This window comes from Rattus rattus, chromosome 15, assembly GCF_011064425.1.
Source record: "Rattus rattus isolate New Zealand chromosome 15, Rrattus_CSIRO_v1, whole genome shotgun sequence".
NCBI classification, from domain to species: Eukaryota; Metazoa; Chordata; class Mammalia; order Rodentia; family Muridae; genus Rattus; species Rattus rattus.
Genome location: NC_046168.1, coordinates 73,631,879 through 73,648,280, shown reverse-complemented (window position 1 = coordinate 73,648,280; position 16,402 = coordinate 73,631,879). Strand labels below are relative to the sequence as shown.

Sequence of the window (16,402 nt, the reverse complement as noted above, 5' to 3'; positions counted from 1 at the left end):
TCCCCTTCCCCCAGTAAGAACATCTGGTACAAAGCTTTAGAGTCCGTCCTAAGAATAATGATAAACTCTGTCATCTGTGGAATGCACTTTAGTCCCAAGAAACCTCAATTACATTAGGAAGAGCATAAATTTCCCAGTGTGCATCACACAGACATATGTTAAAAGTTGGCCTAAGTCTAACGTCACATACTTCGCCATATTATTCAAGTTTCCCAATTTATCCTCAAGACTTAGGCTAAACGCTAAGATGAGATTTTTCTGAGGGTAATAAGTCTCAGTTTTAAAAGTACAAGGTATATTCATAATGTAAAGATTCTCTGCATGGATACCTGTATCATTTCACCGACATCAACACCATACACTTTAATTTTCCAGTGAAGTTCTACATGCCTTTCGCTGTCCCCACAGCCCAGGGAAAATAAATCTAAAGATGAAATCCAGCAATATGATAATGTAATATTACTTTTACTCTAAACTTAGGTTTGCTCTCACAGCTCAGCACTAAGCACTTACTTATTACACTTTATAAGGTTCAACTTTGGTGGATCACGACGACCACACCTATCAGGCTATAGGACTAGGTTGCTAGAGCATCAGTGCTGGCTGTTCTCAGCAGCTGAGAGGAAACAGGTTTAGTTGCTATGGAAATTATTGTAAGCTGATTTTATAATGGCTTTAATGACTGTTTTTTGGAGATAACAGTGCTCAGCGCAGGATACTTTCTTAGTTGTCTTGCCTAAAGGAAGTTCTAATGAGAATTACCCGCCCCTTCCTTGCATGTAGCTGTGGGGAGGCTTACTCCTTACTGCTGCAGGAATGGCTGCTGAATCCACAGCCAACATAGTAACACTTTAATTTCACCATGGACTACTGTGCAGAATCTAAGCCTAATCCCACCAACATGAACTATCTCTGAGGACTCGAACTGACCCGGAAACAGTTAGAGGAGAAGTTTCTCTCCACAGATGGAACAAGGAAGTGTGTTGTTTCAGTTAATGATAGTTCTCCTTCAGTCACAAAGCAAACAACAAGAAAACACTCCAGAATCCTCCAGAGTCAGGCCAGACAGAAGCACAGAGAGTGCAGGTCTAAGAGAAGAGGAGTAAGATATCCAAAGCTTTAATCCCATTTGATTATGAAGCCCAGGAGCTCTAGACTGCTGTCATGGAATAGAGTGTGTTCTTTTATTATTAGGACAACTTTGTCAAATTTTGTGGAGTTCAGCCAGGGACATATTGCTGTTGTTGTTGTTGTTATTATTATTATTATTATTATTGCTGTTATTATTATTATTATTATTATTATTATTATTATTATTATTATTGTTACTGTTTACAGCTGAGAGTGTACTCCAACAGTGTCCAGAGAAGAAAGGAATATGATAAGAATCTGCCATCAGTCAGTCAGTTAGCATCGCCCTGAAGCGACTGCTTCTGAACTGGCCTCTCAGACCAGGGTCACTGTCATGAAAGTCGCTGATACACTTGCTGCCCCAAATCTTTCCATTCAAGCTACTGGAGCCAAACATATATTTCATTAGACCAATTCTCATTGGATGACGAAAACACACATTCGTCATTGTAATGTTATAGAATAAACTTTGAAAACGTAAGTCCCACAGTCTCTTCTTCCCTCTTACCTCTTTCGCACTGTGGCCCGGTGAATCCATAAACACAAGCACAGCGGTTAGGGCCGATGCAACGCCCACCATTTTGGCATCCATTCTCACAGACAGCTGCGGACAAAAAAAAAAATCACCAAGAGATCCTGGAGCAATGCTGACTAGAAAACACCTTATATCCAGTTGCTTCTCTGGAACACAAGTGAATGCATCTGACTGGTCAGATGGAGATATTTCAACAATGCATAGACCTTATTGTCAAGCAAACATTTATTGTAGTCTCATTTTTTCTTTATCAGATTCATGAAGATTGGCTGGGTCTGATGCTCAAGGAGCCAGAAGATCAATAGTCACTATTCCATCACCTTTTCTGTTGGGACAGAAGTGGCAAAATCCATTCACATGCCCTTCAAGTAGGCTACATATCAGTAAGCACAGGAGTGGGCTGAAGGTTCAGCCACCTGGCTCCTTCCTCACCCATCACGACTGACCAGAGCACATGGCATGATTGCCCTCCCAATCATAGCACTTGGGGAGAAAATGTTTTCTTTGTCTTAAAGCATCGCCATGTCAGTGACCTCAGGGTTACTCCAGTGTCACTTTTCATGCAAGGCATGATGCTATATGCTCTGGAGAAGTGTGTCTCCCGAGAAACCATGCCTTTTGCCTCTTTACCCGTAACACGCTACATTTCTAAGTACCACTCCTGATACTCCATTGCACTGAACACGGAGACTGGCCAACAGTGAGATGGATATACACAAAGGTTAGGAAAGGGAGAATGAGACCATGAGGGCTGGGAGACAGATGGGGGTGGATAGGAATGTCAAATGGAACAGAAACTTCCCAGAGATCTCTAAGGAGCGTGTAATTCTTGGAACCAACTGCTAGTATTTGAAGGCTCAATTGTAAATAAGTGCTCGATTTGGGTCGAGGATTTCCCAACTGCCCAACACGTACTTTGCAGAAGGACAACTCTAATTGAATGTGATTACTGGAAATGCAAAGAATCTTCTTTAAATGCATTAAGTGGGAGAACGTTGAAATAGAACTTTCCAGACACAGCCTCTTGGTACTGTACCAGCCTCTGGAAAAGATACAGTGGGGGCAGGGGAGATGGCTCGGCCAGGAATGTGCTTCCTGTGCAAGTATTAGGACCTGACTTTGGACTTTAGCATCCATACAAAGATTTGGTGCCCCTGTGATCCTAGCACTGTGGAGGTGGACAGACAGATTTCTGGAGTTCCCTGGCCAGCCATCCTAGCTGAATGGTGGCTCCGGCTTCAGTGAGACACCGTCCCAAAAAATTAAAATGAGCTGGGAAAGGCATCTGACAATCTCTGTCCTCCAGGTGCATGGACATCTATAACATTCCCTCAAATCACAAAGACACAAATGAGGAGACTCTGTCTGCCCATGGCTAGGTTCTATAAGCAAGTTCTCCAAACCGGAAGGTAGTCCTGGTGAGGGTTCTGCTCCTCCTGCAGAGACAGAGACTTACAGTGTAACCCTAGCCTAACCTGTCTGGGTCAGACTAATCCGTCTCTATTTCGTCACAGTATGTTTGGAGGTTTAGAAAGTATAATTATTACTCATAAAAATATGTATTGCAACCCCATAAGAATAACAATACCAACCAACCAGAGCTCCCAGGGACTAAACCACCATCCAAAGAGTACACATGGACAGACCCATGGCTCCAGCTCCATATGTAGCAGAGGATGGCCTTGTTGGGCACCAATGGGAGGAGAAGCCCTTGGTCCTGCCAAGGCTGGGATCCCCAGTGTAAGGGAATGTCAGGGTGGGGAGGCAGGAAGGGGTGGGTGGTTGAGTGCAGGAGCACCCTCATAGATGCAGGGCGAGGTGGGGATGGGATAGGGGGTTTACGGACAGGAACCAGGAAAGGGAATAACAGTTGAAATGTGAATAAAAAATATCCAATAAAAATATTTATGTGGACATATAACATAGTTTGACACCAAATAACATGACCCCAAATGAAATGAGTTAGCAAATAGTTCTCACATTTCCTGTGTCAAATTTCTGACACTGTGAATATTGATAAGGGCCCTGGGAACAGAAAGGCTTAGACCCACTGCAAGTCATTTGCTCCCAGGCCTGTCAATCACATAAGAGGAACAATTAGCTGGACTTAAGCTTCGCCCTCCATGCACTGTGATCACTGATGGAACCCTGCCCTGTGACAGCCCTTCTCAGCACCTTTTCTGCCACTTTGCCAGGCATACGGTGTAAGGAGCAGTAAGACCTGCTTTCCGTTCCAGCATTTTAACCTCCCTGATCTCAGCATGACTGCTCACAACAGCTGGTGGTCCCCAGCCCACGGTACTGTGATTAAGTAAACCTACATGGAAGGCCAAAGATATAGTACGGCTTTTTTATATTCCTGGGGTGATTTTTTTTAAGGGAAGCTGTTTGTTTGTTTGTTTGTTTGTTTTGAGGTAGGGCCTCAATTTATAGTCCTGCCTAGCCTCAAAGTCATAGCGATCTGCTCTCCTCTCCGCCCAAAGTGCTGGGACTAAGGGCATGCACACCACACATGGCCTCTGTTTTGTACTCTTAACCGACACTTTATTTTGCTACAGAACCCAAGCATGGAGGAGGAGACTTGATATACTGAAAGTGCAAATGGAGCCTAAACACTCAAAGGAGAGGGCACTTTTCTTCTTTTCAGTGAAGTATGGTTTTATAGACTAATATTTTTATGATAAATGAATCTGGAAAAAGTACTTTATAGTTGAAATACTGCTAGAAAGACCTTGAATACACCCAAACTTCTACCTTAGAAGAAATACCGGCCACCCACTCAGAAGAGGCTTGTACCTAGCAGGGCACCAAAGGGCAGGGCAGGGAGGACAGAGCAGACTCCACAGAAGCAGAAGCTACTGTCTAAGCTACCAGCAAGCTCTGCAACAAGAGCACCACGCGGCATCAGCCTGAGGGACAGAGCATGCTCCCCTGCTGGAGGAGCTTGGGTACTCAGAGAACACTTCACGGCAGCCATGACCCTGGCACCTGCTCTGTGAGAGGCCACGTGACACGAGGCACGGGTTTTCATGAGACAGACACCTGTACTACCGCTTCACAGGGAAGAAGTGCACAGGGAAGAAGGGCCAAGCTGAGTCTGAAACTGTGGCTGTGACTTCTACACAGACACATCACATAAAAATAACATTCTCAGCCATGTTAAGGACAGCAGAAGATGATACCTCGACTTTTCCTCCAGGGTATCGGGCCTGCCTGATCTCAACCTATTCTCATCCGCGTTTCATGCCCCTTTCCCCTTATCGATATCAAAATGTTGAGGTCATCTAAGGCTCTGACTTCAAGTCTGTTTTTTGTCTATAACATTCTAATTATTGTCTATTAAACTATTCTGACTGAACTTTAAATCCAAGTACATCCAATTTATGTCTCTGTCTTGATGTCTGTCTTTCTAATTGTGTACACTTGGAAGTCCAACAGATCTTTAGACCTGGCACAACCATTGATCTTCACCAGTCTCTGCCCATCTAGCCTCACTGTCAGCTGATCCCCCATAAGGAAACTCTATTACCAGCCAGCTAGGCTCCGCTGATAATCCTCCATCTGGGACTTCTGCCTTTTCCTTTTCTTTTCAACCCATCTTACCTGGACCACAAACGACTTCCAAAGCACAAGTGTGACCTGTGCTGTCACCAGCGCTTTCGCTGCCATGGTGGCCATGTGTCCATCGCCTGCTCCACTTCCTTCCTGCCCCCTCACAAGCAGTATCAACATAGCATCCATAGCGACTTTGTAAACAACGTTAATCAGGTCTGCTGGCTAGTCTTATGTCAAGTTGACACAAGCTAAAGTCTTCTGAGGGGAGGAAGCTCCATTGAGAAAATCTCTCCGTAAGATCAGGCTTCAGAGAAGCTTGTAGGATACTTTCTTAATTGGTGACCAATGGGGGAGGGCCCAGTCCACTGTGGGTAGTGCTGTATGGGATGGTGGTGCTAGGTTCTATAAGAAAGCAGCGTGAGCAAGTCACAAGAAGCAAGTCAGAAAGCAGAAGCCTTCCATGGTCTCTGCATCAACTCCTGCCCCCAAGTTCCTCCCCTATTTGAGTCTCTGCTCTGACTTCCTTCAGATGAATTGTGAATTAGGAGCTTCAGTCAAATAAACCCTTTCTTCCACAAATTGGTCACAGTGTTTCATCCCAGCAACAGTGACCCTAACTGAGGCACTTGACCATTCAGAAGGCATCATTTCCCCATCATACCTGAGAGATAATTCAAGTTTCTTCCCTTGGCCTATTAAGCCAAACCTTCCTGTCCAGATCTGTCTCCTGCCATTTTCCTATGTCTTCGTCTCACTCTGGCCCCAGAGGTTCTGTGGCTGTCTTTAAAGTCCACAGAGTCTGTGTCTGCCACAGCATCTCTCAACTGGCTTTTCTGTGTGTCCAGAACACTTTCCCACAGGATCACAGAGACTGTGGCCTGTGTGCAAGTCACATTCCCTTTCCTCCCATCCTGGACCTTCTCACTACCTACATTTCCAGTGGATTAAGCACAACATGCATTTCCATTGCTATAGCAAAACACTGACCAAAACCCACCAGTGGAAAATGGCCCTCAGGATCCGTGATGAAGCTGCAGGCAGGTACCAAAGCAGAGACCATCAAGGGCCTCTGCTTGCTGGCTTGCTCAGCGCACTTTCTCATACAGCGTAGGACCTTCTGCCCTGGGGAGTGGCGCTTCTGACAGTGAACTGCACCCTACCTATCAATCACCAGTCAATGATGCCCCACAGACTTGCCTACAGCATCTGATGGAGGCAACTCCCCAGTCGAGGTTCCCCTTTCGCTGATGGGTCCAGACTGTGCCAAGCTGACAAGAAATGAGCCAGCTAGACTCTCACCTCTTCATTTACCTGGCAGTCCTCTTCCCTAAACGTGCCATATTGCTGTGCCATGCAGAGGGAAGGACACACAGTGACATTCCTAAAGAGCGCTGCTGACATTTTGGACAAGACTTATCACAGTTTAAGTGTTTTTGTGGCCCTTCTATCACCAAAAATCATATTCCAAGGGCTTTTCCTGGTTCAAAAGCTGCAAATCGGCATCTCCTTCTCCACTCTCAATGGTGTACCACCCTTTCCTACAAGACAACTTAGATGAAAATGTCATCTTAAACTCTTCCTGTCCCTCCTGTCCGCCAGCTACCGCCCTCACCTCATTTGGCAACTACTGGATTTATAGGTAAGGTTTTGCTTGTACCGTAGGCTCTACTGTCCCTGTGACAAAAGCAGACAGAAGTCTCCATCTTAAGAGACTCAGGAAAGAGCTGTCCGCACGCATCCTGGCTGGGAACTCGGTGCTTAATAGATTTCTCCAACCAGAGAGCACGGCATCAGTAAGGTTGATAGCGATAGCAGGCCGGCTGGGGATCAAAGCACTCGTCTATAAGGGAGAGGCTTTTCACTCCAGAGCTTCCCCTTTGTGTGTTAGAAACAGGCAAGACACCCTCCTATTGTTCTATACACCCTAAGTATACCTGAGTACTGAATCCAGGCTGAAAACAACCGGGGCAAGGACAGTCCTAAGAAGGGCTCTAAACAAACACTGGATGCCCTGCTCTACTCGGTGGTTCTAAAGAAAATGCCACTTTCTCCCTTTCGGAGCAGAACGTTGAACTAGGAAAAGTACCTATGTCTTTCATTTGGTTAGATATGCTAAAACTGTCACCACTGGGTAACAAAGGATAAAAGAAAATATACTGGGACATCTTCCAGACGTTCCCCTTGGTCTCTCTCTCCAGAGCCTGCACCAGAGATGTACCATCTCCTGTCCCTTTTGTCCTGAGCAACCCTGAGAAAAGTAGGTGCCTGTTCATTACCAACTCGCACAGGTGTGCCTTCCTCACTGGAGGCCATGAAGAGGGCAGCGCCTGGTCACATTTGTCTCTGCTGATAATGATGACTCTTGGTACCCCGTGACCTTAATAAAACCTTAATCTTATCTAGCCTGGGTAAGATATACCATCGAAAACACATCTGGAATAGACATTCATGTTAACCTTTTTTTCTTTTTTTTCCCTTAATTTTATAATCTGTCAGCAAGTATGAAACACACTCAGGGTAAGTAATTTACCACAGGCACCCCACCTCTAGAGAACACCAGGATGCTTTTTCCCTTTGACTGTTTATGCCACAGCAAGTAGAGAGAGACAAGAAAAAGGAGGCACAACCGAGCAGGAACGGAGGCGTAGCAGGAGGGAGAGAATGTTCTATCTCAATTAGACAGAAAGGCTTGAAGATTCCCGGCAGAAAGGCCAGGCATTAAGACCTGTAGAGTCCTCAACTCCCGCCAAGGACTCTTTTCCTTCTTTGCCTGGAGCTGCCATGGACGGTAGCTGGTCTAGCACCTGAGCCTGGGTTTCTGTCAATCCACATAAGCTTATCGGGTCTAGCTATGTTAGTGACAGAATCACACAGCTGGGAAACCTCGTAAATGTCTTTCCTCCATAACTGACTGCTGTGCTGCTAGGAATGGACCTCAGGGCTCTGTCAGGTAGACAAGCCTTTTACCTCTGGATCTCCACAGTCAGTGCCTTCTTTGTTCTCTCCCCAATTCCCCCATCAGCTTGTGGACCTCCAGAAGCCTGGGTTTTCTACAAGGCCAGCAAATATATATATATATATATATATATATATATATCAGAAATATGGGGGATCCTGGGCAGAAGAAAGGGTGTATACATGCAGGGGACATTTGAAAGAGTGTCATCCCTCAGACAAGGCTGACCATGCAGAGACAGAACAGTCCCCCTAACTCACTCAGAACCTCTACTTGAATTTCAAACACGCTCCACCTCAACTTACAGCCTGCTGGACAACACCTTTTTACTCCACGTCAGAAACTTCAAGATTACTCCAAGTTTTGCCTACCCGCTGGGATGGTTCAAAAATAGAACTGACCAAGTCTTCCCATCCCCCCATGAGCAGGTGCCGACCCTTGAGTCACTCACGGCACAGGGACCTAAGAACTGGGCATGGAGTAAAAAGTCATTGAGCACAGTGACCTTCTCCATGGGTGTTTCCTGTAGAGTGTCACCTGTAAGCAAGGTGAGGGTAGGTGAATGATTAGAGCCTGTGATTGGGCAGTGGAAAAGGAAGGCGGGCTGAGAGTTTTAGAGACGGGACAGAGGGAGACAGAGAGGAGACAAGGAGACGAGATGGAACCTACAGGAGAGGAAGTCGAACCGGATGCATATGGCGGCTTGAAATAGCCACAGGTAGAAGAACAATAGAGCAATGTACAGCAATCTATCCAGTCTAGGTGGGCGGCTTGCACCGATATCAGTTGACCTTTGAGCTCTTTGTGTGGGCATTTTGTGGGTCGAGAATTTACTGTTCTAAACCTGACTGATACATTACAAGCCTCTGGAGTTTTCTTTATACAGGGCTCCGGGTTTAGAGCAAATTGTGGCAGACTAGCTGTTAAGACTGGGAATGTGAGCGGTTCGGCTGCGAGTGAACCACAGGAAATTGGACGGACCGCTAGCCATGGGGGCAGAGAGACCGCTGCGGCCAGTGAGTAGGCGGTGTTAGTGTGGATTGTTTTCCTGTGGATTGTTTTTTTAATAATTACATGCTGCACTCTCCCAAGCATGTGGAGTGAAAAATCCTCCCGATCCTTCCTCTCTAGGAAGACAATCGGTTCCTTGGGGTTTGGCATGCCCTGTCTCTTGGCTTAGGGGTTGCAACGGAAGCTTCTACTATCTCCAAGGAGAAATATCTGTCTAGCCATAATAGATCTAAACACCCTGACACGATGGTGCCCAATCCCTTACTCTCCTTTCCTTATGCTAGCCCTCGTGATGACTGAGTGGGAGCTCCCTCCTTGATAGCTATGTGTGTAAGTGCTCCCCTCTCTTGGAAGAGGCCCTCAGAGAGCAGCCACTTCTGAGTCTTTCTCTGATTTTTGGTCAGGTGTGCAGCCTTGAGTAAGTGAGATTTCCCATGTACTGTAATGGGGTGTCACTGATCATCAACCGGGTGTCATTGATCATCTAGGGGATTGTTCATTCCCCGGGGTGAACAAAGAATTGAACATCCAGGAAAGACAGAACACTTTGGGAGGAGCCCTAATATTGGGGTTCTGCCAAACAGATCCTGGGCTGAATGTCTACGATGATTAAGGAAGGGCCCCTTCCTTTTCCCATATTGGTCCAGTTTAGATAATGGCCCCAAGCAGGTTCTGCTTGCAATGGATTCTGGGAACAAGAAGCCACCATCACAAGGATCTGGCTTTCCTATCTTCCTATGTCCCCCTAACTCTCCTTTAGAAAACACAAGCCTGTCGCCATCTTTACATGGTGCCAGAGTCCAGTCTTTGTAACAAAGGAAGCAAATACTAACATATGTATTATCTACTCTTTGAGTTGATCTATCCCTGCCTTTACCAGACTATAAACTGATTTATTTTCTTGAGATTGCCTTACACAGTTACATCATTGTTCAGGAAGTTACAATTATACCTAGAAGACAATGTTAGAAACAACTAACACCACAGGGCAACACTGCTTCATATCTATTAGAGCGGTTTTCTTTAAAAAAGGAAAATAAAGCACCAAGTGTTAGCAACATAACATGGGCCCTTCTGTGTCATGTCAAGAAAAACTCCTGCAGCTATAACAGAAACCAGTATAGCTCTTCCTCAAACTCTTCTAAAAACAGAGCTTCCCTATGCCCAGCAATTCCATTTCTGGTTGTATATCCCAAAGAATGGAAATCAGGACCCAAACATGCAAAATGGTATTTGCAACAGAATCACTCATAATAGCCAAAAGCTGAATGAACATAATGTTCATCAACAGATGTGTAAACAATGACACATACACACACACACACACACACACACACACACATAGAGGGGGGGACATACACACACAGATGAGACAGACACACAGAAACACACAGAGATGAGACAGACATATACACAAGAGACATACGCATGAGACAGACAGACACACACACAGATAAGACAGACACACAGAAACACACACACACAGAGACAGAGACAGAGAGATAGATAGACAGAGGGAGAAACAGACAGACTGACAGACAGATGAATGAACGAATTCCTGATAGTAATGCAGCCTTCATGAGGAAGGAATTCTGATACATGTTATAACTTGAATAAAACAGGAATTATCAGGCTAAGTAAATTGAGCCCGTGATAAGAGAACAAATATTGTGCTTACAGGTAGATCCTTCTGATTACACTTTATGACATAACTAGAGCAATCAAAAGTGTCAGGCTAGAAGGATGGCCCATGCCAGGACTTGGGTGAGAGGGAAATGAGGACAGTGATCTCAGGCTCAGATCTCCCGTTTTACAGCACAGACACCCTGGAGATGCCTGCCGTGCACTGAGAGTGGACCAGTGCCTCCGAGCTGTAACTCCAAGTGTTGAAGGAGACAAATGCCGTGTTATAGGTGTTTATCAAGAAACAGTTTAAACTGCGGCAAAAATCATGAATGTAATTAAAAGTAGATATGCATGCACACTTAACACCAGTTCCCCTAGGCTGGAAATAGTTTGGGAATTTGTGTAAGGAAGCCACGGAGAGTTTAGGCTCACATAAAATATGAGTGAAATAACATGGATGATCTTTCTATGTGTGATTCAATGTTCTTTAATGTTCTTCATGTGTACTTAACATGACGCTACTTTTGTCTGGGCCAGGTGGAGCAGGTCTATTCACCCCAGCTGCTAAGGAGGCTGAGGCTGGAGGATTCCAAGTTCTAGGCCAGCTTGGGCCAGCTGGTGAGGTCAAAGACAGCCTGGAAATTTTAGCAAGATTCTGCCTCAAATTAAAAAGTAAGAAGAAGACTGAAGCTCTGTCTCAGGTACAGAAAGCCTGGCTACCATGCAGAAAGACAGGCTCACATTCAGTACTGCAAACAAGACTAAACCAACAAACCAAAAACCATACAAGCTCTCAGAACAGTGTCCCAGTTTGGTGAACATTAGCCAACTGTATTCCCCAGGGATGTGTGACAGCCCTGGAGCTATAGTCTACACCCTGTAGTCCAAACAGGACTATTTCTTGATCAGTGTGTGATTCTCCCGGTTGGAGACAGTTTTATTTCCTGGCACAGGGATAGAGCACAGTCATAACGTGATGTACAAGACCCTGAGTTCAATCTCCAGGGTGGGTGAGTAGCTGCGAGCTTTGTTAAAAGCCTCTTCTTTCACAGTGGTATCTGATCTCTTCAAATAATTCCATAGTTCTATATCTGTTATTCAATACATTTGAACAAACGACAGCTTGTGAAACTGGCTCTCGTGGGATTTTGAATGATTCTTAAAACAAGGTTGGGAAGAGAATAATTTTTTTCCTCGGGAACATATCTGTTTTGTGGCATTAATACTCATGATAAGTACTAAACTTGATAGCACATCACTAGTATTCAACATTAATATTGTAAAGCATAAAGAACTACTGAGTTAGAAGAATTCTTCCAGGCGCAATCGTGACCTATGACTTACTGTATAAAATGACCTCTTCCAATGCCCAAGCATGAGCTTTGTAAGAACTTATGTTCTGACCAATGTGAAATGGCCATTAGGTCATGGTTTTACAATAAAGTTGTTTCTGAGGTTTCTTACGTTGTCCACAGTAAGTCCCGATGTATCCCTTCTGGCACTGACAGTGGTCATCCGCACAGGTCCCACCGTTCATGCACCTCACACTACACTGCTGAACTGTGAAGAATAGCAAGAAAAAGAGAGGCACCAGTCACCAAATTACATCCATGAGCACATACATCAATAAACTACCTGTCCAATCTGATGGCAAATGCATTCTACTGATGCAAACAATCCAACCAAGTTATTCCTTCATTGAGTCCACACATGTGCCTATACCTGTTAGGACATTGACTTAGTATATATTTAAAATAAACTACAGTATCAAAGGAAATCACTAGAAGCTGTTAGTAGCATAGTTTAGGGCATATTGGAGACTAGTATCCACTTAGAGAGCAGGACCATGGGCCTGATGCTGGGATGGATTTTAGGTCAGTCCTCATGGCACCTTCATATCAGCTAGGAGACAGATCAAATCCAAGGTTAGAATACAGGGTTAGGAGAAATTGTGATTAATTGTCTGGAGAAAGACAATACAAAGGAGAACTATCTAGACTGAATTAGGAACTTAGATACACCAACCGGGAAAAGCCCACTTTGATGTGACATGTGGACTGGTCTTGGAAAGATGAAAATCAGCCAGGCAAGGAGCCACTTTGGAAGGATAAGAACACAAACTCTAAAGATCCTAGGAAGCTTTTAGGGTTTCCTCCAAAGAACTGGTGTAGAAGGTGTCTTGGAGAGGCAGGCAAGGCCAGCCAGATAAGGTGGGGCTCCTTGCCCGCCAAAGGTTTACCATGTTCCAATTGCAGATGGAAGGAAAAGATATCAAAGAAAGTGAAGATATTTGATTTGAAAAGAGGACCTGTCCTGTAGAAAAGGGATTTAAAGATGCCAGGTGCAAGGGAGTCTGATGAAAGATGAGGATGGTTTGAACCCCATGGAAAGCAAAATGGTGGAGTTGAAATGCACTGCCTAGTAGAACCCACATATTTAAAGAGTGACATGGAAAAAGGAAAACTATAGTTGTGTAAGCACTAGGTAGATGTGGCCACGTGCTGAGGCAGAAGCATCTGCGACACTTAGACTGTGGTCAGCCATGAATTAAAAGTTTCACTTTGGAGGTAGGCAGTACCTGAGGAATGACACCCTAGGTTAACTTCTGGCCTCTCCTCTTCTTCCCTCCCCCACCTCTCCCTCTCTCTCTCTCTCTGTCTGTCTCTGTCTGTCTATGTCTCTGTCTCTGTCTCTGTCTCTCTTTCACACACACACACACACACACACACACACACACACACACACACACACACTAGAAAGTGTTTCGGGCAGTTAGTGATATATACTGCTAAAAAGCTCTAGCAAGTTCGAACAGGATGAAGGTTGGAAGAGTTAAGAAAATTCCAGGTGGAAAGGAATTGGGTATTCTCTAATGAGTGAGTGCGGATTCCAGACTAAGTGCGGTACCGTGTATAGTGTTCCTTGTTCAGGTCGGCATTAAGAAGCAATATTGCACTTCGTATTTTTTTTTCTTCTTTCTTGAGGGGAGGTCACAAGGGTGGGAGGACAGGAAGGTGAGTGTGATCAGGGTGCATTGTGTGAAATTCCCAAATAATCAACAAAAATACTATTTTGAAAAAAAAAAAGAAGCGGTATTTCTTTGGTTTGTATTTTGTGGTATTGCCAAGGGTGGGTGTGAGCAAATCGAGAATTAGACAATGAAGGCATGGAGGAAAGGTCTCCGGCAGACAAACTGGCAGGAGGAATGTGCTCCTGAGGGCGCCTGACATCTTTGTGCGTTTCGATGATAAGTTTCAAATCACTGATTAAAACATAGACTATTGAAATCGGTGGACCCAGAGGCTCTTGTCAGTGGTCCATGACAAACACTGGCATGTAATTGCTCGACTCTTACTCCTAGATGAGACAGGTTCTACGTCACCCTTGCTGAGCAAGAAACTCGTGGAGGGAACGATTAAGGTGTAACAGTTTCATACTCATTTTAAAAGGCAGATTTGAGGCCCTCGTTTAGATATTGAGCTGTTAAATAAGCGATATCATTTCTGTTTTACTTAGTGTTCTGTCTGTCTTATCCAGTGTGATCTTAAACCCTTACACAGGTCAGTCTTGGACTTAAGTGTCTCAACAAAAAGAGTAACTAATATATATATATTATATATATTATTACATATAATAATAATATATATATTCTTAGTCTTCTGTTATAGTTCTCTTCATGAAATTGTTGAAAATTAGTATGTGTGGAAAAATGGCTATATATATATAAAGTATTTAGTCAGTATTTTAGTAAGTATCTGTTGTCATTCTTATCGCCTTTTGTTCCCATAGCTGAGACTAGCCTGAGGTTGCAACACTATACACCAAAGGTGCTAAATGCAGGCTACTGTGTGGCTACCTGCTGAGTCAGCCTTAGTCAGCCGATTCAAATCTGTTACCTTAGATGGGCGAGCTGGTTATTTTGTCAATCTGACACAAACTGGGGATATCCTGTCCATTTGATTACCCATGGGAAACTTTACAGGGCATTTTCTTAATTAACTGTTGATGTGGAAGGGCCCAACCCTATGGGCTACACTACCTGGGCAGATGGTTCTGGGTGGTAAAGAATGTAGCTAGGAAAGTCATGCAGGCAAGCCAGTAGGCAGCATTCTGCCATGGCCCATGCCTCAGTTCCTGACTCCGGGTTCCTGACTTGAGTCCCTGCTCTGACTTTCCTTGGTGATAGAATGTTGCCTGGGAGTTGTAAGAGAAAACAAACCCCTTCCTCCCCAAAGTGCTTCTGGTCATGGTATTTATCACAGTGCTAGACATCTAAGCAGGACAGTAGTTATTAAATATATTATGTGCCTCACTTTCCTCCTCTGCAAAATAGGATCTTATCGATATCAAATAATGGTGGCGAGAGGCTTGAAATCATGCTAACACTGCACATAGAACCTTGCGAGTAATGGGAAGTTATTGCTATTGTGAAGAATTACGTCATGGAATCTTAACTGTCCCACTACCCACACACATTTCCTTTGATGATTAGGTGACAACTGAGGCACCAAGATGTCTTAGTGCAAAACTCAGCCAAGGCCTGGATAGGGAGAACCATCACCAATCCGTATCTTATTTGAGGAGGACACTTGTTGCTGCTTCACGCGTTTAAGGAGAATGAGGAGAATGAGACCCAGGGAGGGCACGTACTTGATTTTGCTCCACAGGTCGGGGATATTTGTCCGCTGGAACAAGTACACATGTTGGGGCGGGAACAGAATCCGTCTCCACAGCTGTTCCTGCAAATGGCTGCAGAGAGCACAACACAAGAGGGAATGAGTGTCAACACCCTCCACCGAGCTTTACAGTACGGAAGCCATAGTTTAAAGCCATAGGTCTGGGAAACTAGGACATGGAATGAATGTTGGCGAAACGTCTGACTTTTCAGCATGAACCAAATCACCCACTAAAGACGTGGCACTAAGCTTTACAGTTTCCTTGTGATGATGTACCAACATAACTCTTTTAAATTCTATCATACTAATGTAACACCAATTCTTTAACTTGATTATCAATGAAAGTTGCTTTTTAAAAAAACAAATTCAAAACAGAAAACTTTCGAATTCAGCGTTTACCAAAGGAGGAAGTCTAGATCCTTAGGGAGCTGGCAGTGGGAAGGAAACCCAGAGAGACTGAATGAACATCTTAGAAAATACAGCCCACTATGTAAGAATGTAAAATTGGTAGCAACAGAGACCCCAGACCCTCATGGACTGGCCAAACATCAGGTTCCTTGAACAGTCCAACCCAGCTGGCTTCTGCCTCACCCGTCATCAATTTTGTCCCCCTTTGTAATTTCTCTCCTTCCTCCAGTCTTCTGCTACATTACCAATGCAATCCATTTCTGCTCTTCCAAAAAGTCCTTATGACAGGGGTGGGGATTGAAGCTTTTCCTACAGCTGTGACCTCTAGTGAACAAGAGGGTCATCTGAACCAAGAATAATAGGCTCACTGACATAGCACATGCCACAGATACTCAAAACCTCCAGTCAAGAGCTCTGGACTAGGAACTGTCTCCCAAATTTAGCCAGGCCATTAAGGAGCTGAAAGATTTATCTCTCTACCCTCAGCTGAATTCCCTCTTTGAG

General features: G+C 44.5%; 1 protein-coding gene across 1 annotated transcript in view; it reads right to left on the bottom strand.

The window, feature by feature from the left end:
* Fbn2 (fibrillin 2) overlaps positions 1-16,402 on the bottom strand; it is a 207,062-nt gene that overhangs the window by 185,770 nt on the left and 4,890 nt on the right. The window contains 3 exon segments of the mRNA XM_032885839.1: positions 1,640-1,735; positions 12,279-12,374; positions 15,465-15,563. Coding sequence (XP_032741730.1) covers positions 1,640-1,735; positions 12,279-12,374; positions 15,465-15,563 — 291 coding nt within the window.